The sequence below is a fragment of the Accipiter gentilis genome, chromosome 32 (genome assembly GCF_929443795.1).
Source record: "Accipiter gentilis chromosome 32, bAccGen1.1, whole genome shotgun sequence".
Taxonomy (NCBI): domain Eukaryota; kingdom Metazoa; phylum Chordata; class Aves; order Accipitriformes; family Accipitridae; genus Astur; species Astur gentilis.
In genome coordinates, this window is record NC_064911.1 from 15,600,456 (window position 1) to 15,624,865 (window position 24,410).

Consider the following 24,410-nt stretch of genomic DNA (forward strand, 5'->3'; position numbering starts at 1 on the left):
GCTCAGGAATTATTTTAGTTGCTGCATACATTGTAATTGCATAAGTGCACCAGTACATAATTTATACACTTCCAGATAGTATGTATTGACCTAATCTATTTTTCAATTGGATGTCATTACTGATGATTCATGTATCTTCATTTTAGGTGATTTAGTGCTTCAAAAATAACAGTAGTGAAATGAATTGCCTTCTGTATATATTTGAACACACCTGTGGGGAGTATCAAGACTATAGTAATTGTACTTTATTTTTCATTATTTTAGAAAAGAGGCATGAGTTGATTGATGGAACTGTTGACTTTTTTTCTTAAATTGCAAGGTACACAAATGGCTTAGGGAAAGATTAAATTTAAGATACTGCTTCCCTGTACATATAATTTGGGCATGTAAAAGGCGTGAAAAACTGATGAGTGTACTTGTTCAGCACTGGAGTCCTGCTTTGCATAATCCCCAAGGTTCACTAGTGGCTCCCAAGGTCATCTCTGTGTTAACACAGCGAGACCAATTCTGCAACAATATCCTTTGGTTTTGCCATTAGAACTGCCATGTATGTAGCAATGTTAATTTATTCCATCCCTGTGAAACACTTTTTAACTTGAGTTTGGGTACCCTCAACTCACTTTTGTGAGTTACAGATGAAGTGGCTTGCTTTCATTGTGACTTTGGGTTGGTTGTTGATGTGTTCTGCTCTGTGAACTTCCAATAATTATAAGGCTGGTAGTGTACACTGGACATGTCAGCATGTCCCTTAGCCTGTGAAAGAAAGAAGTTTTGAAGGATTGCTTTCCTAGTCTCCTGTGGCTCAGCAAGAGGTCTTGTCTAGAGCATTTTAGCTGTGTGGTCTGTGCTGTAAGCTCTTGGCTCTCCAAACAACTTGCTTCTCCATCTGCCTGGTGCTGTGGAGCAACATGGGAAGCAAGTATTGTATTCCAGCTATTCTGTGCCTGCTTAGAGTGGAAAATGTGCAGTCAGTTGTAGGCAGGTCAAGCAGAATAGACGGGACAAAATGCTGGGCTCCTAGATACGGCAGTAGTGAATTTTGTGGGTTTGGCTGAAAAATAACAAATTTCCGCAGTAGTGTAACCATGGAATCCAAGGAGTTCTGAATGATTGTGTGTTCATGCTTCTTAAGACAATTATTTCTGCTTTCTTGTAGACTTTTCAAGGCTATCTGTGTAACTGTGAAGGCTAGAAGCTTCAACTGTTCAAAATGAGAATGGAAATTTCTGTTATCCATTATTTGTGTTTAGAAGAGAACTATGATAAATTCATAGTTGGCCAATAACTGCCAATTACTTTGAGTGTTAGACCTTTACTCACCACAATTTCAGGAATTGTTAGAAAACCATCAAAGAAATTATTAATTTAGATTGTTATAAAAGCGTTGTAGAAAAACATTGTATGTATTGATGGTGGGTCTCCAGTCTGCTCACCCATGTTACAACTGAATTTGCATTTGAAGAGAGAAGTGATGCAAAGGCTTTTGCTCATGCAAATGAAATTATTAAAATTATTATCTTCTGTTTCAGATTTTCAGATGCTGTCATTGTTATTCCACAGGGGTTTTAACTGCAGGTTATTCTGGTAGGGTACTCCTGCATTATTGCACTTCATCCCTTGCCTCCTGGGAAAAGGAGAGTTGTCTAGAAACACACAGAGCGTGATTGCTGTCAGGTTTTCTTTGAGAATTTTTGTGGCGGTCTGCTTTTTCAGATTATGATGTTTGTTTGTCATTTACAAAAAATGAGTTTTATAAAAGATCCCCTACTGTGAGTGTAGATATGAAGTTTCAGCTAGCTCTTGTAGTCAGTGGAAACTTCTTTCCTTTTAAAATAAAAGGGGTCTGCAGCATTACTGCAGCAGACAGAACTGCATTGTGATTTTGCAATGCAAGTTTATTGTAGTATTTCTTAAATCACAACAGGATAATTCACGTATCTCGCTGTTCTTTAAACTTGTCTCATTTATCTTGAGAAAGTGTGATGTGACAGATGTAATACTGGATACTAGAATATATCAGATATGACAGAGAACAACCCTTCCTGTAAGCATATGTGTTATTTAATGAGTGCTTATGTCAGTTAAGAGCTGTCCACATACAAAGTAGCCAGACAGTCTGGTTGACGTGACCTCTTTTTTGTTGTCATGGTGGTGGTTGTTGTTTTGCCCCTTTTCAGAGAAAGGAAGTACTATTTAGAAAGAGGTGAAAAAAGAAAGGTGTGTTTATTAAGTATTCAAAGTAATAAAAAAAGAAACCACCAAAGCTTTTTTACCCTAAACCTGACATTTTATATTTCTTTGGAGATGTATGTTCTCACCTATGAAAACTAAGATACTTTTTTAGGAAAGATGCAGGAAACTGTTGGAGTTCATTAGTGCATAAAGGTGTGCATATGTTTGTGCTGGTCTGTTGTACTGCTCTAGACTGCTATTAGATGTTGAACAACCAGTGAAAAGCTGACTGGAATACCTATACTATGTGCCACCCAGTATTACACTGAGGTTGAGATAAGCATGATTTAAATTTGGGACTCCGAGTAGCTAATATATTACTTGAACACCAACTCTGCTGGTATCTGACTTTCATTTCCGTTTTTGAAGACAGCACTACATTCTCTGCAGTTATGAATTCAACTGAGTAGTAATGTTGGAAAAGCTTGCGAAGCTTAGCAATAATAGATGTGTTACAGGGGCTATGTCACGCACCACCTTCACACAAAGTCTTTGTGAATCCTTACTCAGAATTCAGCTGCCTTTTGATGACTGCTGTGATCATGAGCCACAAATGAGAAGAGCATTTGTTGACTCAGACTGTATTTGCCTTCTAGTAGTCCTTGGGTATTGAATTTCAGATAGAATCTTTTCACTGTTGAATAGAAGAATCCTGAAATGGAAAGAGGGGGTTTTGTCACTAATCATGTCAGTATGAATATAATAGGTGATTTACAAAAATCTTAGATGGATGCTTATCATAATCCTAAAAAGGACTCCTTAAATTCTGTGTAGCTCTTGTTGTATTTCACAAACATTGCTCCCAACTCCTTGGATTTGTAATGATGGAAAGAGGAAAGAGTTTAAGGCCTATTACTAGAGGAGTATTTTTGGATAATTGTGCTATTTAGTTTTCCAGCCTGTTATTTCTAGCATGTTGTAAATAAGAGACATGCATGCTTTGCAATAACTTCAGGCTTTTCTACAAACAGTTCAGAATTTCACTGGGAGTAAATATGTAACAGTTTCATTTTATGCAGGTCAGATTAATTTAAGTTATGCCTACATAGTACCACAGTGGGACTGTGTAAAGACCTGAACTAGCACATTCCAGTGAAATGTCATGTAGACATACCCATGATATGTTAAGTGTTTTAATATTAGAATTTGAGACATGATGATTCCCACTCTTGTGTTTAAGCCATTGTCTCTTGATAGCTAGATCTAAAAAAGTAATGCAGTAATTCTTTTACACATGCAGCTGAGGAAGGAGGAAAAGTTGTTGTGACGGCTTGGAAGATAATTGATTGTGTTTCCTTTCTTACAGAAAATGCCAGAAGCCTCAGAAGACCATAATCATTGGAAGGCCTGTTGACTTCCATTTTTTGGTAATCTGGAACATCATCAGTCTGGCATGGCGCAGGGTAGTCAACAACTCGATGTGCAGGTACTCCATGATCTCCGACAACGTTTCCCTGAGATACCTGAAGGGGTGGTATCTCAGTGCATGCTTCAGGTATGGTAAAGAGTTTTTAAGAGTCTGTGTATTTTATTTTTGTAGTATGAAAATTCTTTCTAGTAGTGTACATGGAGCATAGATTTTCATTCTTCTGGTTTTATTTTGAAAGGGTCAAAGACTGCATTACTTGCATTTTTGTCCTGTGTCTTACTATATACAAAGATTTTATCATTCTTCACTTACGTTTGTGGGTTTTTTTCTGCAGGCTATTCTTCCTTGTCTATGTGACCTGTAACTGTATGCATACAGAGAATAAGGAAAGTGGCTAATGGGATGATTATTGATGCTGGCTACATAAATAACATACATATACTGAAGGAGATTTTAGCAAACAGTGACTCATTCTTCCAAGATAAGGAACTGGCCTTAGCTAGGAATCTAAAGGTTTTCTGTCTTCATGGTATCTTTTTGCCACAGCTGTCCAAAGGTTTATTTTTACTTCTCTTCTTCCAAGTCAGGTAGCATTTCTTTTTTGGTTTGGTTTTGTGTTGGTTTGGTTTGGTTTGGCCTTTTTTTCCATTTTTTCCTTCCACCTTCATCTAAAATTACAAATTGGAAGTGATAATAAGTGACAACACATAACCATTTTTCAAAGTCGTGGTTGTCTAGGAATACTTTCCATTAATGGGAAGATTCAGGAGTGGAATAGAAACATGGAAGATCTGGTTTAGCCTTGCGTGGCCATTGCTGAGGTGGAACCTAATGTGATAAACTGCTGCATATGAAAGTAGCGAAGCTGTGTTTGCATCTGTTCCTGGCAGAAGAGAAGGTATACTTATAACTGTGGCTGTAATTTTTGCATTGTGTCTTTTCTAAACCATACAAATACAAATGAATTGCTTTCAGACAAATTTAAAGCAGGGGAAGCCCTGAAACGTAAAGCTTTACTTACCCTGACAGTCATCTCTTCTGGACTCTTAAGTACATGATCCTTTTGATGAACTATGTTTAAGTCATGGACATCTTTAAACTGATAAAATTAAAGAATCCCTAATGCTGTAGAAGCATATGGTGTTCTATATCTATAATACAGTGTTCTGGATGCTGCTTAACATTACATTGCAAGTATCTGTCTGGTTTTTTTAAGTGTATAATCTGTTTCCAAACCCACTTTATATTTGTTTTAAGAAACATGAACTGGTTTCCATTAAGCTTTTGCAATACATACTCTAGATTTAAACCAGTGTGAGTTTTAGACCTATCAAAAATTGAGGGTCCTTTGAAATGACGAATATATTCCCTACCCTGAGAAAATCAGATTAGGGCCTGTCCTATCTACGTTCTCTCTACCTCCACCCTGATGAAGTGACCTAAGGAAGATGAGGACTCTCTTTATGAACTCCTCTTTAGATGGCAAGTGGCTGATGGTAGCGGTTAACTTTTTTGAGACTGCTGACTTGGCACTCTGGTGCTGGTTATTATTACAAAGTCTGTTTCCCACATGTTCTGGTTTTAAATTTTTCTGTGATATGTCTGGATATTCTCATTAACCATTGTGGTCTAGAAGGGGAGCTTGGCATGAAGGGGAAGTAGTCAAGGAGTGAGAGCCATACATAATTAAGTGCTGGACGCTTTTGTCATGTTCAATATTAAGTCTTCATCTGAGAACATGCTGAATATTTGTGTTTGTCTGATAGTGAAATCATATGAAATTTTGGGAAAGGCATCTTCACTTTAGTATTAAGACTGACTAGGTATCAGTCCTTTAGAAAATAAATGTAACCGTGACTTTTTCAACCGATGGATAGGCTGTTGAAAATAGTTATTGCAAGGCCATATGACTATTAATATGTATACAGACTTTGTATAGTGATAGTGTTTAAAACAGTGAAACCATTATTAATGTATATTCCTTAGAATGGTATTCTTGGCATGCTAAGGAATGCAGGGCTGTATGCATGTATGTATAAATATGTACACACTTGTTGCGGTAAGGAGGTGCTGTATGTCACAGAAGGTACCAGTCTTGAATCACATGTAACCAAGTTAGGATGCTGAAGGCCAGATGTAGTTGAACTTAACTTAAAGTGAAATTATTTTTCTTTACTGTTTAAGAAAACCCTGAACCACAACTGATACAGGCTGTTCTATGAGAAAGTGGCAAGAAAAAAAATAAATCCACAACTGGAATGTTTTCTAGTGATTTTACTCTTTTGGAAAAGCTATCATTCATGTCATTCTTTTAACAAGATTAGATTAAGCTAAAATGAGTGGAGAGGGGAAGAATGGAAAGGGAATTCCCCATTTCACTTTTCTTTTGATTCATAATTTATTGTCTGTATAGTTTCAGCTGCTGGCACCACAGAACAAGTCAAACACAGGGGTTATTTGGTTTCCTCACTGATGTATGAATAAACCTTTTTTAGCCTTGAGCGTGAATTCTTAAAGGCAGTTGAAATTGCATCAGAATTGTAAGGTGCTTTATGGAATTGCCAGTAGTTTTTCAAGCAATACTTATTCTGACTTCATTTTCAAGGCACTAAATTCTCTTCTGCCAAGAGAAGATGGTTTAAAATGTTGGGCTTTTAAACTTTCGGGTAAAGAGAAATACTCAGGTAAACAGTAAAATAAAGATGAAAAGAGTAAACACTCAGGTAAACATTAAAATGTCATCTGCATTATTCTTTTGACTTCCCAGAGTTTGCAATTTTGTTCTAGTTTAATTTGATCTGTGCTGTTACAGAAGTAGTTAATTGTACATACCTGTTCCTTGCAGAAGATGCCAAGAGTTCTACCCATTGCTGTCCCCAAAACTGGACTTGATTATTTTTTTTTAGTATGTCATACTGTAGCTAGCGTTAGCATAGCATTTTGCTAGATGCAATGTGAGCTATGTACTACTTGCATACTATGACTTAGAAGGTGTTACCTTTATTTCAAAATTTGTCTTTGAAATGTTATCCCTAGTTGTGTTCAAGCTAGGCTTGATGGCAGCTTCAGTTGAATGCTTGTTGAATGCTGGCTTTTTCTTTTGCTATTTGACAATAATAGGTGTCAATTCTTACTCCTAGAACAACAACAACCTAGATGCCTGTTGTCGAGCCCTCGCACAGGAGAGCAACAAATACTTATATATGGAGTACCATAGCCCCGATGACACCAGAATGAATAGAAATAGCCTTTTGCACATTAATCTGGGTATTCATCCTCATACCAGCTATCATGCAGGGGATGGAGCTCAACTTAATGGTGGTCGTACACTGGTACACAGTTCAAGCGATGGACATATTGATCCACAACGCACAGCAGGTAAACAGCTGATATGCTTAGTTCAAGAACCACATTCTGCTCCCGCAGTTGTGGCAGCTTCTCCCAGTTACAATCCATTTTTCATGAATGACCAGAATAGAAATGCAGCTACTCCTCCTCCACAGCCACCTCCACAGCCATCTTCCATACAACCAGGAATGAACACGTCTGCTATGCAAGGCCCTCCTCCCACGTATATGCACATACCTCGGTACAGTACAAATCCCATTACTGTTACAGTATCACAAAACCTCCCCTCTGGACAGAGTGTACCCAGAGCTCTACAAATTCTTCCACAGATTCCAAGCAATCTTTATGGGACTCCTGGCTCTATTTATATAAGACAAACATCTCAAAGTTCTTCAGGACGACAGACTCCTCAGAATACACAGTGGCATTCATCGCCACAGGGCCCAGTTCCACATTATACTCCCCGTCCTCTACCTGTGTATCCACATCAACAGAACTACCAACCTTCTCAATATTCTCCTAAACAACCCCAGATCCCTCAGTCAGCTTTTCGATCACCACCGGCATCCCAGTGTCCCTCTCCCTTTGGCTCTCCTCAACACCAAGTTCAGCCTCCTCAGCTAAGTCATCAGAGTTCACATGTTTTCATGCCTCCTAGTCCTTCAACTGTCCCACCCCATCCATATCAGCAAGCATCCCAGACTTTTCAAAAACAAGGCGGTCACTCTGTATCGTATCTTCCTCCTTTTGCTGGACCTAGTTTATCCAAAGGTTCCATGAATAAAATAGAAATTACAGTTGAGCCGCCGCAAAGACCTGGGACTGCAATGAACAGAAGTCCTTCACCAATAAGTAATCAACCATCTCAACGAAACCAGCACCCGCTGTATGCAGCCACTACTCCTCCTTCAAGCTCTCCATCAAGAGGTATGTCAGGTCAACCCAAACCTCCATTTAGTGTTAATCCAGTATATATTACCTACACTCAACCAACTGGACCTACAGGTGCACCAACACAGTCTCCTCGGGTAATGGTATCTCAGCCAAACCCAACCATTTTTAAAATCACAGTAGGTCGAGCACCGACTGAGAATCTTTTAAATTTAGTGGACCAAGAAGAGCGTTCTGCAGCACCAGAACCTATTCAGCCTATTTCTGTAATCCCAGGATCTGGAGGAGAAAAAGGAAGCCATAAGTATCAGAGAAGTTCTAGTTCTGGATCAGATGACTATGCTTACACTCAAGGTAAATGTTTAATCCTGAAAATTGTATTATTGTAAAATGCATTTTCAGCTTGATTTTGCTACTTAATAAAATTTTTGAACTTGTACAGACAAGAGTAGAAATTGCACCCAAAATCATCTAATGAGGGAGTTTGTTCTGATTTTTAAAAAATTTTGCCAAATTTCAGTCTAATACATGAAGAATTTCTGAGGTTCTTAAAGTTGCTATACCTTTGATGTTAGGGGAATTTCTTAAAAGAAAACACTGCTGCCAGCAACAGTAGATGGTTTGTTCATATATTGTGTGTCCAGTTTGTAAATTCTGCATTGAACTGTGTCATAAATTTACATGTGGATTTTACTACTTTTTGTATTTGTTCCATACTTGAGTGCTTTATAAAACCTGAAACGCTAACTTCTGCAGGGAATTTGAATCCAGTTTACTTGGTTTAGATTGAATAGTATTAAGTGAAAGAGGAGAGGGAGGTAGGATTGCAGCTGAAATTACATCAGGTGTCCATACAAATAATATTTCTATTTTGAAAGGTATTAAAATAATTATTTTGAAGAACTTAATCAAAAGTTCACTTCTTCCATTTAGAGTTTTCAAAGAGGAGGAAGAGATTGGCAGACAAATTTTAGGATGTGTGTTCTGCTGCATTGGGATAGAATGTAGTTAGTCTTAATGCCATGTATAAACGGAAGAATAAAGTAATTTAGTAAAAAAAAAAAAAAAAAAAAAAGGTGAAATCTAACCTTTAGCTGAAAACTGTTTTTCTCAGAGTAATCTGCTTTATAGATTTGAAACATTTAAAATTGAGCAAATGAATCGGTCTGCAAGCATTCAAACCAATCATTTGGGGTAATGACAGAATGATAATCAGCAGCAATTATTTAAAGAATGTGCTTTGTTTCTGGATTTGCATTTGAAAAAGAGACTCTATTCCTCCGTTGCTTCTTCTAGCCTTCCTTTCACTTTAGGGGGCTGAAATAGTGGTTATAAAGCTGACCTGTAGTTCTTGATTTCATATTTCACTTGTGTCTTTTGAGCTATTCTAACTCATCAACAAAGAGCTGTAGACCTGGTAGACCCAATTAGAAATGTTATTTGGAGAGAACGAACTCTAGCAGGTTTGTAACTCTTAGGCCATATGCTTTGTTTGGTAGCATTTCTATTACAGCTTCATTAAAGATTTTCAGTTACGTGAGAAAACTAAGTAGCTTCACATAACTGAGAAAGACATATTTTGAAATGTTTAAATCTGGTTTTGCCTTTGTATCTTTCACTAGATTTGTGTATTTGGAAAACAAAATCAATAAAACTAGTTAGTATATGCTTTTGTGGCAATACCTACCACAGCTGGGACTTTATACTTTGGTATTGCTGCACTCTGAACTCTTGATAGGAATAAACTGTAGAAGAATAGATGTTATAGTCTTTACTACCACAAAGGAGTCCTAAAGAAAAGTATATTTAACAGCTTAATACAGGGAACAAGTTTATCTAATTTTCTTCTGAATATGAACCATTGTGAAAAGTGTTACCAAAAATCCATTCTGGTGTCTGTACTTTCACTGTTTCTTTGTAGTGTGAGTCATGTTTGATGAGTTGTACTACAGTATAATGTGAAGCTATGTAATGTAGTCATATCAGATGTTAAGTTGGAGGAGTCTCAGAAAGACAAGGTTTGATAGTAATTAGTGGAAAATCATGCAGCCTGGTATGTGTACTTTTTCTTTTCCCTTTAAATTTTGCGATCTCTTACTCTACTTGGATGACTTACGCTACCTCAAAAAGTAGAGAACAGTTTTGTTCAGTAATACTGGTGCCTGTACTATAAAAACATCTGATGTTATTCTTGGATAGGATTTTCAGTGTTTATTCTTCAGCCATGAATTGGTGGATCCATACAAAATTCAAAGTATAGTGCTACATTTTTGCACAGAATGGTGACAACTGATAAAAACCACTGTCATTTTTATGCTCCTGACTGTTAATTTTTTTCTTCCTCCCCCAGTAAGCTATGTCATATTGTTGCTTATTTTTATAACTTTTTTTTTAGCTAGTATGCAAATATTCTTGAAATATTATGTGGGTTTTTTCTTTGCCTGTATTGGATAGGGCTGAAGAAAAGGGCAGGTGCTAGCTGGTGCTTTGTATGAAATAGCATTTTGCAGATTCTACAATGTCTTCATACATTTGAACAGTTCGCTGGAACATTGTTTATATGAGCAATGTGCTTGTTTGAATACCCACAGCAAATTTCTTTTATTTTTCTCTGTCCTGGTAGACTTCAATCAGGTAAAACCAGACAGATCAGAAAGTGCTAAGCATCACACTGATTAACTTGGCCAGTTTTGCATCATGATGAAATACTGAGGAAATGCTTTTCCTGCAGAAACCGAGTATTATTTTCTAGCTAGTCAAAATTCTTTCTTTGGCTGCTCTGGGAGCCTAACATCAGCTTGTGACTGAGAGTCATAAATTTCAGTACTGTGACAAAAACACGAGAGAATGATTAACAGCAGAGAGAGGTTAGAGGACAGTGAATTGGCTCTATTGTAGAATTAAAGACTCTGAAACACCTGAGCTGCCCCCACTTTTTATTTTCTGGATTCTCTGGCCTGTTTTATTGAAGTTCTATAGTTTTGCTTTTGAGCACTGGGGAACTTACAGTATTGAGAATTACGGTACTCTCTGAAAAGCTAAGACTACTTTAAGTTATTTTAGCATAACCTATTATAGCAGTGAAAAAAAACAATTCAGTACTGACATTTGGCTGATGTCTCAAGGCTAGTGTGTCAGCTGCTATTGAGCAGCAGATATGAAGTGTGTGTTACCTTCTGATCTTACCTCTGGTATTTAATTATTTTTTTTTTTTGTCAGTACAGTATTAATATAACTAGGTTGCTGTTTCATCCTGAGAAGCTGTCTCCTTGTACAGGTGCCTTTGTATTTTTGAGGCGAGAAAGACCAAATGCAAAAAAAAGAAGCTTTGACCAAAATGGTAATATCAACTTCGAGTTACTGTCTAAAATATGTTTTTATTCTGGAAGAACTTTGTTCTAAATTGTAGTTCATTTGGCATGAAAGCATCTTCACACTGATACTTGGCTGCATGTTTATGATCACTTTTTTTTTTTTCCAGAAAGGTCACTCATGAATCTTATGTATAAGTTAAGAATTCAGTTTTCCAGGTTTTTGTGTGCTAGTAACTATTTCTTTCATGTAAAACATTAGCCTTGCTGTTACATCAACGAGCAAGGATGGAGAGATTAGCAAAGGAACTGAAGCTTGAGAAAGAAGAGCTCGAACGCCTGAAAGCTGAAGTCAATGGTATGGAGCATGATCTAATGCAGAGGCGGCTTCGAAGAGTTAGCTGTACAACTGCAATTCCAACAGTAAGCAATTTGTTAGTATTTTAATTCAAGATACAAATTTATTTTTTATGTTTCCATGGACTGAAGTATTCTACAGAAAAATATTTTGAGGTATAAAATCTTCAATCTTTGGAGATGATTTTTCGTAAGTTCTTGGCTTGTCCTAAGCCAGCTCTTAAATTATAAGAGACAGATACATGTCCAGCTTTCTTAGTGTTTGCAACAGAATTTCTGAGACTTTTATACATGTGCTTTTCTGGACTACAGAACTGAATAGATAGTTACTTTCCTAACGATGTATAAAAGTGTATGTCCAAATCTAGTTAAAGAGCCTGAGCCATATACAGCTTGGTGTTCATGCAGCAATGTTTCTTTTTTTCTTCTCCTTTTTTTTTTTCTTTAAAAGGTCTTGGTTGTATTGAGGTATTTTGTTGTTTGAGTAGTTGTACCTCATAGACAATCATGTGCCAGGTAACTTTTCAGTGGTAGTGTTGGCTCAAATAGTTGGCACCTCTCTCTTCTTTTCCTTGTTGATTCTTCCTATCTGCTTGACTTCCACCTGCAAGAGACTCTAGCCCAAACATCTGTATGGCTCTGATAGGAGAACTCATCTGACTGAAAAATAACTTCTACTTTGTGCAGTTGTTAGCCACATCAGTTCAGACTTACTCACTGTGTTGACATAAACAATGCACACAGATGTGGGCTGGAAGACAGAGTACGGGCTCTTAGTGGCTTAACTAGTATGGCTGCTCTGTGTCTTGCCTGTCTCAGGGCAGCATTTGGCAGTTATGTTCCTGGGAGGAATAGAGAGATGCTGTCTGAGTGTGCAAGGATGAGGTTAGGAAAGCCAAAGCCTAACTAGAGTTGAATCTGGCACAGGATGTCAAAGACAAAAAGAAGGGCTTCCTTTAGTACATAGGTGACAAAAGGAAGGCTGGTGAAAATGTGGGCCCATTGCTCAATAAGATGGGGGACCTGGTTACATAGGATGTGGAAAATGCTGAGCTACTGAATGCTGTCTTTGCCTCAGTCTTTACGGGCCCTCAGGAATCCCGAGTCCCAGAGACCCCAGGAATAGTCTGGAACAAGGAAGGTATACCCTTGGTGGAAGAGGATCGGGTCAGGGAATACTGAAGCAAAGCAGACATGCATGAGTTCATGGTCCTCACTGGGATGCACCCACAAGTGCTGAAGGAGCTGGCAGATGTCATTGCAAGGTCACTCTAGATAATCTTTGATTGATTATGGTGTTCGGGAGAAGTGCCTGAAGAATAGAGAAGAGCAAATGCTACTCGTGTCTTCAAGAAGGAGGACCCAGAGAACTACAGGCTCATCAGCCTCAACTTGATCCCTGGGAAAGTGATGGAGCAGCTAATTCTGGAGCCCATTTCCAGGCACATGAAAGGACAAGAAACTGATCAGCGGTAGTCAGCATGGATTCACCAAGGGGAAGTCAAGCTTGACCAATTTTATAAACTTCTAGGATGAAAAGACTGGTAGATGAAGGGAGAGCAGTGGTTATTGTCTACGTAGACTTCAGTAAGGCTTTCAACATTGTCTCCTGTAAGATCTTCATAGAGAAGCTGAAGTATGGGCTGGATGAGCAGGCAGTGAGGTGGATTGAAAACTGGCTGAACAGCCAGGCCAAGACTGTGGTAATCAGTGGCACAAAGTCTGGTTGGAGGCCAGTAACTAGTAGTGTACCGTAGGGGTCAGTACTGGGTCTGATCCTGTTTAACATCCATCTTAATGATCTGGGTGATAGGGCAGAGTGTGCCCTCAGCAAGCTTGCTGGTGACACAGAACTGGGAGAGTTGTGCTGCCATTCAGAGGAACTACAACATGGTGGAGACCTGGGCTACCAGGAACTTCATGCCATTCAGCAAGGGGTCCTGCAATTGGGGAGGAACAACCCCATGCATCAGTACAAGCTGGGGGTTGGCCAGCTGGAAAGCAGCTTTGCAGAAAAGGCCCTGGTGGTCCTGGTGGCGACCAAACTGAAAACGGGCCAGCGATGTGGCAAAGAAGGCTAATGATAACCTGGGCTGCATTAGGAGTGTTGCCAGCAAGGGGAGAGGGGTTACCCTTCCCCTTTGTTCAGCACTGGTGAGGCCACACTTGGAGTATGGTGTCCAGGAGCGGGCTTCCCAGTACAAGAGAGAGATGTCGTCATACTGGAGAGTCCAGTGGACGGTCACAAAGATGATTAAGCATCTCTCCTGCGAGGACAGGCTGAGAGGGCTAGGACTGTTCAGGCTGTAGAAGAGAAGGCTAGGGGGGGATCTTATCAATGTATCAAATACCTGAAGGGAGGGTGCAAAGATGATGGAGCCAGGCCATTTTCACTGGTGCCCCAGTGACAGGACCAGAGGCGGTGGGCACAAACTGAAACACAGGAGGGTCCCTCTGAACATCAGGACCAACTTTATTACTACGTGGTTGACTGACCACTGGCACAGGTTGCCCAGGGAGGGTGTGGAGTCTCTATCTTTGGAGATACTCAAAAGCTGTCTGCCATCTGGGCAGAGGGTTTGGACCAGATGACCTCCAGAGGTCCCTTCCAACTTCAGACATGCTGTGATTTTTGTGACTCTGTGATGCCACAATGTATCCTGGAATAAGACAGTAATTCCTACATATGTGTTAATAACCACTGCTGCTAGCATTAAGAACGCTTTGTATTCCAGTAACTTAGGGTTTCTTAATGATATGCAAATATATGGAGTTAAATAACTGATTATTCTGTTAAGAATAATTACTGTCTTGAAGCATTGAACAATTTAAATATACAGGGCTAGAAGGTTTGGCATGTTGGAACTCCTTGGGGTGGTGCAAATAAATGAACTTCAGACCTTATTTGGTTACAATCAAGTAATAATTAATGTGAGCTGCAGCTCATATTGTTTCCTGATCATCTTGATGTAAACTCGAGTAACAAGTCATCAATTTATACAGAATTTTATAAGGTGTGTGGTTTTATAAACTTGAGCTCAGCTATGTCTTCTGACTAATGAATTTTAGTATTAACCTGTTCATTTTTGTTGGTTTGGTTTGTTTTCCTCCTGAAATGCAAATAGAAGAGTGTTTTTTGAGGGAATAAATTGGGTAGGGGGAACAGGACAGACAGTGGAATCTTGGCTATTTATTTTTTTCAGTGCCTTATCTATACTCCAGTTTCTAATAAAGCTGTTGACGAAGATATAGCAATGTTATTTCTATGTCAGATAGGATGCTAACTTTCCCACAGTTACTATTTTGGGTTGTTTCTTTCTAGCCTGAGGAAATGACCAGATTGAGAAGCGTCAACAGACAGCTCCAGATAAATGTTGACTGTACACTGAAAGAAGTTGATCTCCTTCAATCTAGAGGTATAGAATTGATAGTTTTTTAAAAAACATAATTATGATATGGGTGGGAGTGTTGATCTGCTTGAGGGTAGGAAGGCTCTACAGCGGGATCTGGAAAGGCTGGATCAATGGGCCGAGGCCAACTGTATGAGGTTCAACAAGGCCAAGTGCCGGGTCCTGCACTTGGGTCACAGCAACCCCATGCAGCGCTACAGGCTTGGGGAAGAGCGGCCTGAAAGCTGCCCGGCAGAAAAGGACCTGGGGGTGTTGGTCGACACCTGGCTGAATATGAGCCAGCAGTGTGCCCAGGTGGCCGAGAAGGCCAACAGCATCCTGGCCTGTACCAGAAGTAGCATGGCCAGCAGGAGCAGGGAAGTGACTGTCCCTCTGCACTCGGCACTGGTGACGCTGCACCTCCAATACTGTGTTCAGTTTTGGGTCCCTCACTACAAGACAGACATTGAGGGGCCGGAGCATGTCCAGAGAAGAGCAACGAAGCTGGTGAAGGGTCTAGAGCACAAGTCATACGAGGAGTGGCTGAGGGAACTGGGATTGTTCAGCCTGGAGAAAAGGAGGCTGAGGGGAGACCTTATTGCTCTCTACAGCTACCTGAAAGGAGGTTGGAGCCAGGTGGGAGTTGGTCTCTTCTCCCAAGTAAGAAGTGAAAAGGCGAGAGGGAATGGCCTCGAGTTGCACCAGGGGAGGTTTAGATTGGATATTAGGAAAGATTTCTTTACCGAAAGGGTCGTCAAGCATTGGAACAGGCTGCCCAGGGAAGTGGTGGAGTCACCATCCCTGGAGGTATTTAAAAGACATGTAGATGTGGTGCTTGAGGACATGGTTTAGTGGTGAACTCGGCAGTGTTAGGTTAACAGTTGAACTTGATGATCTTAAAGGTCTTTTCCAACCTAAATGATTCTATGATTCTAATATAGTATGTGCTTTAAATGTGGATACTTGGACTCTTTAAAGTTCAATTTTGATTCTCAACTTCTCTCTAAAAGGTGTCTCTGTCAGTTGCGACCTCATAAACTTTTACCTTTTTGCTGACAAGGGCTCTGAACAAGTAATACAAAACAGAACTACAGGTTGCAACCAAGAAGTTGGCAAACAGAAATCTACTTAGGTCTTTAAAAATCCTCTTTCTGCAACAGAAACTTGACATAAGTACAGTCAAAGAGATTAGAATATGCATAGTCCTCCTTTTTTAACAAGAATGTGTCCTACAGAAAGATTTACATTTTCACATTTTTAAAGCAGTACAGAATGTTGAGCTGGAGTTGATTCTTCAGTATGGGATTAGCCTGCTAAAAAATACTAGAATCAACACAAAACTGAAAATATGTGACACAAGACTACTCAGGAAAAAGCTAATATATAATGTCATAATAAAAAGATGTAGAAAATCTGAAGACTCTCGATGTTCATATCCCTGGCATAGGCATGTAAATAACCTTTGAGTTAACGCTTTCTTTTCTTTTCTGACAGGGAACTTTGATCCGAAAGCCACATGTAACTTCTATGATAACATAGAGCCTGGTCCTGTTGTGCCACCAAAGCCATATAAAAAGGGTAGGTCAATAAACAAGCATCAAGTTACCTAATCTGCATTGAGAAAGCTTTTTTTTTTCCTTTCTTCCTTCTCCTTTTTTTAAAAAACCCCTGTGATGACAGGAAGCAATTCTAATTATTATAACTTCTCTCTATAAACCAAACCAGAACATTTTATATAAGTGCAGTAATCCTGTCTACAACTTGTTTTCCTCAGGCAAGTTGTTGCAGATGAATGTTTCGTTAATATGTTGTTTGTAAATACTGTTACTTACTATTAGAAAAAGGGTTGAAAGTATACAAACTTTTATGTGTTAACTTGAGCTCCCTAATTATTTTTTTTAAATACTTCTAGGTTAAAAGCTCTATGTCAGGTTTGTTTATCTGTCTTCTAATACGTGTTGTTAGGATTTTATAGTTTGGTTGGGATCTTTTGTGCAAGTTGAAATGGTCACAGCAGCTTTTTTAAATTTGCATTTATATTTTAATTATATTTTAACTTGATTGGTCACACTTTACCTATTTTCTGTGTGGAGTGTGAATTTCACAGTAGTCCTGAAGTTTAAGCACAGGAAGCGCTTCAGACATTGTAAGGACAAGGCAGAACACGTTTCCTTGCATTGGTCGAAAGAGAAAACAGTGTCCCACTTGTACAAGTTCATTACTGGTTTCTAAGATTTTTTTGTGCTCATTATATAGTGTCTAGGATTCATATCCAGCTTAGGACACTCAAGTTTTTATGTAAGCCCAGTAGCGATGTACTTAGTCTGACTTTTTGCCCAGCGGAGGTTCAGTCCATGTATCGCAGAGTGACTCAGCTCACCCTAAGCAGACTCCTAGGGGCAGTGGAGCTCAGCAGCTCTGAACTCCACTACGTTTAGGGGTCACATTGGAGCAGCATGCTACCTCTTGTCTCAGGTATTTTTGAATCTTTGGGTTTTGTTTTTACTTCCTGAAATCTTTTAAAAGAATGGTTTCAAATGTTAGTGGAAGTTTTTAAACGCTTTGTGTCTTTCTGCTGAAATAGTCAGTCTGGGATCCTGTGCTCTGATACAGACAAAACAGTGATCTTTTCTCTGAAAATGTTACGTGTGATAAGATTTATAATATTGTGTCTCCTCTTACTGTAACTAGCATGTACTAAACTTGTTAGTGGAAAAGAAGTCACTGCTCTGAATCAGTAATCATATAGTCTGCTTGAAAATCCAGATTTTATAAATAACTTCTAGTTGCTGATAAGCGCTTCTCAAAGGTTTTTGCAGTTGAATATTGAATTCATATAAGGAAATTTTCCCCCCTCTTTTGAAACAAGAATTTTACCCTTCAGTAGAATAATATGGTTAGTATGTGGAAATTAAAAAGAAAGAGATGATTCTATGAAAAGAAGGCCCAGAACTGCTGCTCGTGGTTCAAAAAAACCCCAACAACAAACCAATACTGGGATGAGTTCCCTGCATAGGTGGTAGTGTCCAGGAAAGACAGTAGCAGCAGGTGAGCAGTGGCATAAATGCAGCTGCCTGAATTCATGTTAAATTGCAGTGCATGTGGTTGATTTAAGGGACTGCTACTTTGTGATGCTTGAGGAGATCCTCTTAATTACACTAGGCTATTTGATTTATTATTTCAAAGCAAAATAATGTGCAAAACTCGCATGAAATAAGTGATTTTATTTGGCAATTGAAAAGATAGTGTCTCGTAAGGATTTGTACGACTTTTATGACTAGCTTCCCGGTTTTGTCTGTCAACTTATTAGAGATCAGTTTTAGGGCTGGTGTACTGTATTCTGAGCTTGGCTTCTAACATAGTCATCAAAATAATTTTTTTTCTTTAAAAATTCCATTTCCTTAATATTCAGCTGTTGAAGGCGTGGGCAGATAGACAGGTATGGGCAGACAAGGGTCTGTTGTGTGCTGCCATCTGGCTACTCAACATGAATGCAGCCTAGTGCCCACACTACTTGTTTTCTTAGAAGGAATTTGTTGAGGCCAAGCGCTGTTAATGTGACTATTCAACTTCTGGACTGGAGAGGGTTTACGTCTGAGCAAGGAGGTTACTTTTATTTTTTTTAAGTATGTCTCTGAAGACAAACCTAAGTACTATTTGCACCAACTTTATCATCAGCCATCTGCTAGAGTTCTTAGCAGATGACAGCATGTGCACTTTGAATTACAAATTACAGTCCTTTTTTACAACTTAAATTATCTTTTAATTAAGCTCTTGTACAGATGTTTGTTTAGCAGATGGGTATCTTAACCTTATGTTCTAGGTATGTGTGCTAATGTTGTTTTGAATACTAGCATTTTGTAAAATGTTGTGTTTCCACATCCTAGGAGTATTTGTCACTTTTAGTAACAAAGCTGAGTCTTTCCGTGGGTTAATACCTAATGTATGATTTGCATACGTACTGATTTTATGAATGAAAACACACTTAAGTGCTGTTTCACATACACACATCCCTCTGCAAAGCCATGAGGAGGAAAAACAATCATCTTGTTTTGAAACACGCCTACCCTTTTATTTTTTTATGTTGTATTTTCTTCAGCCTGGATAAATGCTAGAAAAAGATGCAGAAAATGCATCATCTGTCAGACTGTTTGAAGGAACTAAGTTAGAAGTAGTCTTTCACTTCAGGTAAAGTAGGGTTATTGGAATTTAGGATTTGGTAATATAGTCTGCTGTACATAAACCTATGCAATCATTCCTTAACAGGATGGTGTTGCAGTGCCAGTAACAAACTTTTCAGTGTGTTTTAAGCTATTAAACCTTTAGCAGTATCAGTGACCTAACAGTGGTGACTACTTTTTTGTTTTTAATGTAATATGGTTAAGTGACTGTTTACAGAAGTGAAATACTTTAAACATGCAGATTTCACAAACTGAATTAGACGTGCTTTAGCAGAACACCTTTAATGTTACCTAAGCGGAAAGGTTTCCATGTTCATTTTAAGATAGAATGTTTAATGAGGTGACAAACCAGTATTATGAACTTGCCTATCGTCATTCTCTTCTGAAAAAGAAAAAATGTTTTCCTTTGGCTTTTTTTAGAGCATCAAACCAGCTCCAAACAGACTCCACGGACTCAGCCAAGAGATGAAGACTTTGAAGGGGCTCCATGGAATTGTGATAGCTGCACCTTTCTAAATCACCCAGCACTAAATCGCTGTGAGCAGTGTGAAATGCCACGATACACCTGAAAAATCAGGAAGGGGCTGCACTGGGTTGAAAACAGGCTCTCAAGCCGACAGCTGTAGGAGGAGGAAACATGGGGAACCTTTCAGTCCACCTGCCCAGCCTTTGCCAGTCAACAATCTTCATATTGCAAGGGGTGGGAGTAATGTGTTAAGATGTTTCTGCTTGTGCTACACTAAAAATAAATAAATTAAGGGTGAAATTCTTTCTTATCCCATTGCAGTGAGCAAAGCAGAAAATGAAACCTGAAAATGTAAAAGGATTAATTTTGGGAAGAATGTATACAGGAGAGCAAGTAACTACTGGTGTTTAGTCCTGTGGTTATAGTTACTGCTTAGTGGCTCTAAAAAAAAAAAAAAAAATACTGTTTTTTTAAATAAAAAAAAAAATAGGACTCTTAGTAATGGTGTGAAATGTTACACTTAACCAGAAAAACTGAAGAGCCAGAGCTGACTTAACCTGGCCACAGCTAGCTGGAAAACAAAGGCTCCCTGTGCTTCTAGATTGTAAGCTACTGAAAAAGAAGACAGGTAAATGCAACGATAAATTTTGCAATGTATAAAAAACAAGGAGAAGGGTATTTGTAATTGCTGCTTTTTTTCAGGGTAACTTATGTCTACAAAAAATTGCTGTTTGAAATAGTAACCTAAGGTGACTAAATGAGATACCGTATGAGTGTTACAGAGAGTTTAATCAGAGGTAATTTTTTTACAATCCCTTTTGCTTGTACAGTGCTCACCTGGCTGTGTCAACACGGTAATAAACTAAGAATGAATTCTACCGTATTACGGATGAAAATACTGCTGCATGCTTTCATTAGGCCATTGTGTTTCAAAGCTAAAAGTATGCTTTTATAGACAACAATCTTCTAAGCCTGTGCTGTGTAGCAGCACAGTGACATATGCCAAACACAGACTACTCCAAATTAGGTTTGGAAGACTTGAGCTCAGCCATGGTTGTGTATGAGAAGAGTTTGTACCCAGTTCCTTAGGCCTTTTCAGCTTCCAATTTGTGAAGAATTCATGATGTTTACAGCACAGAAGGTACTTTGTGCCCCAGCTCAAAGTTAGCTGAAAAATAATTAATCAATTAGCTCTTCAGTAAAGGTTTATTGGCACATTGTTAATAAACCAGCCTGTATAAAATAGCAGATGCCAGATCCTGAAAGAGTACACACTGCATTCTTTATATTTTGGTCAGGAAATATTTGCCATAGGTTGAAGAACACAAGACTTCCAACTGAAGATCATACTGGTACTTTTATGCGTATGACATACTGTATTATAAAGGCGATGTTCAGTTTGTTTGGATGCTTCAGGTTGCTGTAATAAAGCACTCAATACTAGTGAAATCAAACTTGGGTTTGGGCAGCTGAATGATTATGTTACACAACTGTGCGACTGAGTAGGATGTTCTGGTGTACTGGTCAGAAGCTGATAACGGTGCATTTCAGTTTTCATGGTATAACTTTGTCAAGATTCAGAAACGCAACCAAGCACGTCAGCTGAGTTATGGTAATTGACTTTGCAACTGTGAGGCAAAACGTGCTAGCTAAGCCTTACCAGAAGAGATTTAAACTACTTCATTTTAAATTGTTCTTAGCTCATGGCAGCCACATCCATATGGTCAATTACCGCAATTCACTTGATGTGTGATAACATGTTAAACTGTGGTAGAACAATCATGTGTCTGAATCCTTATTTAAAATAAAGCAGCGTTTGTAAGGGGTGGGTGGAGGAAAACTCATCTTGTCTGCATTGCTCAATCTGGTGTCTTCTCTCCCTGCAGTTTATAAAGATAACAGTAAAAATCAAACTGTGATCTTAAATGGGGAACCAATATTTTATCTGGCATTTTTCAATATGTTCTTGCACTAATTAAATCTTCAGCATAATTTTAAATAAGCTAAGAGATCTCCAGCAATCAGTGTGTACCACTGGTGAGCAAAACAAAGTTAAAGGCATCAGAGCTAGTTTTCCTTCCTTCCTTCCTTGTGATTTATATTCTTATGTGGGGAGCTCATCACATGTGGAAAAGGGGTAAAAAAAACTAGTGTCAAATGAGGTTAGGCAAATATTAATTTTGTTCATGTAAGTGGACAGTTTGACAAAACTGAGGTAACTGGAAAACAGATGAGCAGAAGCATTGTACCTAGGATAAGCAGTACTGCTGCTGCTATCAGCCGTATAATGAATTACTCAAAACAATACCAGTAACTTCATGGCTTTTCTGTTGTGATGCCTTTGCCTTTGTATTATTTCAATTTTCTGTTTATTTGTACTTCTGCTGAAGTTCTAGAAGCATTTGTTTTTGCTGGAATTACAAAATGATAGCAACTGAAATGACAGTCAGCAAATGAGAGTAGGTGTGACATGCATCAATACAGTTGTGCCATTTTCAGAAAGAATAGATGCTACTTTTGAAGCGGGGCGGGGGGGGGGGGGGGGGGGGGGCAGGGAATGCATGCAGTCCAATAATTCCCTGAACTGTAATAACCATAAATGGAGACTTGCTAATCTTAGTCATAGCTTCACCAGAGGAAGTGAAGGAAGCCTGCCGTGACAGCAAGATACTTTCTGGAAGACTGAGTGCCGTTAAATTGCAAATTGATTCCTTTGTACCAATAGTTTTACTCTGGTTTTTCCATTACTCTCATTTGTTGCTTGTACAAAAAAAAAAAACAACCAACCCTTCTGTTGTATTCTTTTACGTGTAAATGCTCATACTCAAACATTAATAGTAAAGACTTTACATGGTGCTTGAATATTTCTAGTTTGTTAGAATGTAAATTGTATTTTGAATATTGGAAGATCCATTTTTCTTCTGAAAGCAGGTGACGCCGTTCACACCCCAACTGAATTGTAAATTATGCCAAAAAGATTGGTTGATGTAATATTTATTGAATGCACATAAAATCCTAATGTCAGTTGGCATACAAAATGCACTGTATTGTATAAAACTTTTGTGTGTGCGTGTGTGTGTGCGTGAATGGTGGGATGCTGATGCCATTGTGTTGAGTTAATGCACTACCTGTGTTTTCTTTTTTTTTTCCTTAACAACTGAGCTTTCCCTCAACCATGCTACTAGAGTGGTAGAGTTTGTAACTGACTTGGACATTCAGATATCCAAAATGATTTCGCTGTTCATTGAAATTTTATAAAGCTTATTTTATATTTACTGTGCTATTAAGATGAATTCCCTTTACTTATAGAATACTACTGTAGTTCTTTAAAAGTTTATTTAGAGTGGGGCTTGTGGAAAATGATTCAGAATATAGTAAACCAAAAGAAATCCTGAACTTTGGATCTACTTTTAATTTGATGTAATTATTAGTCTTGTTTGGGTGAAGAGGAAAGGGGTGGGAAGTCAAGCAAAAGGAAGTACCTTGTAAAATGTAGTCTTAGATCAGATTGAATTGTGTATCTGTGTGTCTGTGGTATGTGTGTGTTTCCCTTGAAAAATGGGAGGTGTGGTGAAAAGGTGTAATAATTCTTAAAAGAGCTGGTCTCAGTACTTTCTGATTATGATATACTACTAAATCACATTTTTTAAAAAAACCCTTTTCTTTCAGTTACTTTATCTGTCCCAGTTACACATCTCTCATTTCGATTTCTAAATACCTTTACATTTAATACTGATTGTAAAACCCCTTGAAACTGAAATAAATATACTTGAGTTGAAATGGGGACAAAACAAAATAAAAACAATAAAGAATGTTTTTAAAAAGAATGTGAGAATATTAGATATGTTAAAAAGAAACTTGTCATCAGGATGATAGTTTTTGTTTTAAAATTCAGTGGTATACCCTAGAATGTGAAAATGACTATCCTGATGAGAAGCGGACAGTTGGACATAAACAATTCATCAGCTTGTTTGGTACCACAGAATTTACGTGCTCTGTACTACAGTGACTCTAAGTCCCGTAAAGAAAGAAGACATGCACAGATATCACATCTCATAGTCAGTACTGTCTCTATGTGCTGCTGCATTTGTTTTGTTTCAAAATGTCAATATTATATGAAGCTAGCCATGACTGAATTTTGCCCGATTTCTTCAGTTTGGGGCTTTCATTGCTGTTTATGTCCATAAATATTAATGCGAATATTTTTCTTGGTTTTGAATAATCAGAAATCAGTGGAGTTAATGCAATATTATAATCCTGCATTTTCAGTACCTTTGAAGCCGATTTTAAAAAACTGTGTTCTTGAAACTTATTTATTTATGGTGGCACCAGTGTATCTAATCCATATTTTCCTGCTGTGTGAAACCCTGTTAAATTTTTTCATTAAAAAAAGAAGACACGATCTTGTTTAATCCTGTATATATGGTGTCTACATTCTAGATTTGTGTATGCTGTGAATGAACTTATTACTAAGAGATGAAATTGTATAAAAGCATTCAGAGGCTATGCATGCATGGTACCTCCAGAAAGTGCTTACTCCGAATTGCAGATTCCTGCAAAAATAAATTAATAAAACTAAGCAAACATCACATCCCGCATTTGTTCTTGTATGTAGTAGGAAACATTTGAAAAATACAGCCTTTTTGCTTTCATAGTCTGATTGTTTCTGGTCTTCTGCTTGAACCCATAGCTATAGAAGATTTGTTCTGGGGGCTTTGGGGGTTTTCTTTTTGGTGGTCAATATGATTTACTTGGTGAATATTGAACTGGGTCCAGATCTTGTTCTGTGAATGTGGACGGCTTGTATAAGCAGGAGTCCCATTTAGATGATGGATATTCTGTGCAGCTCCTGGTATAGAAACAGGA

The 24,410-nt window shown here is 38.4% G+C and overlaps 1 protein-coding gene across 1 annotated transcript in view; it reads left to right on the forward strand.

Moving 5' to 3' along the window:
- Positions 1-24,133, forward strand: part of TAB3 (TGF-beta activated kinase 1 (MAP3K7) binding protein 3) — a 48,164-nt gene extending 24,031 nt beyond the window's left edge. The window contains exons 2-7 of the mRNA XM_049835327.1: positions 3,539-3,727; positions 6,742-8,194; positions 11,414-11,574; positions 14,831-14,924; positions 16,392-16,475; positions 19,499-24,133. Coding sequence (XP_049691284.1) covers positions 3,626-3,727; positions 6,742-8,194; positions 11,414-11,574; positions 14,831-14,924; positions 16,392-16,475; positions 19,499-19,647 — 2,043 coding nt within the window. The 5' untranslated portion in view covers positions 3,539-3,625 and the 3' untranslated portion in view covers positions 19,648-24,133. The remainder of the gene's footprint in view (positions 1-3,538; positions 3,728-6,741; positions 8,195-11,413; positions 11,575-14,830; positions 14,925-16,391; positions 16,476-19,498) is intronic.
- The last annotated feature ends 277 nt before the right edge of the window (positions 24,134-24,410 follow it).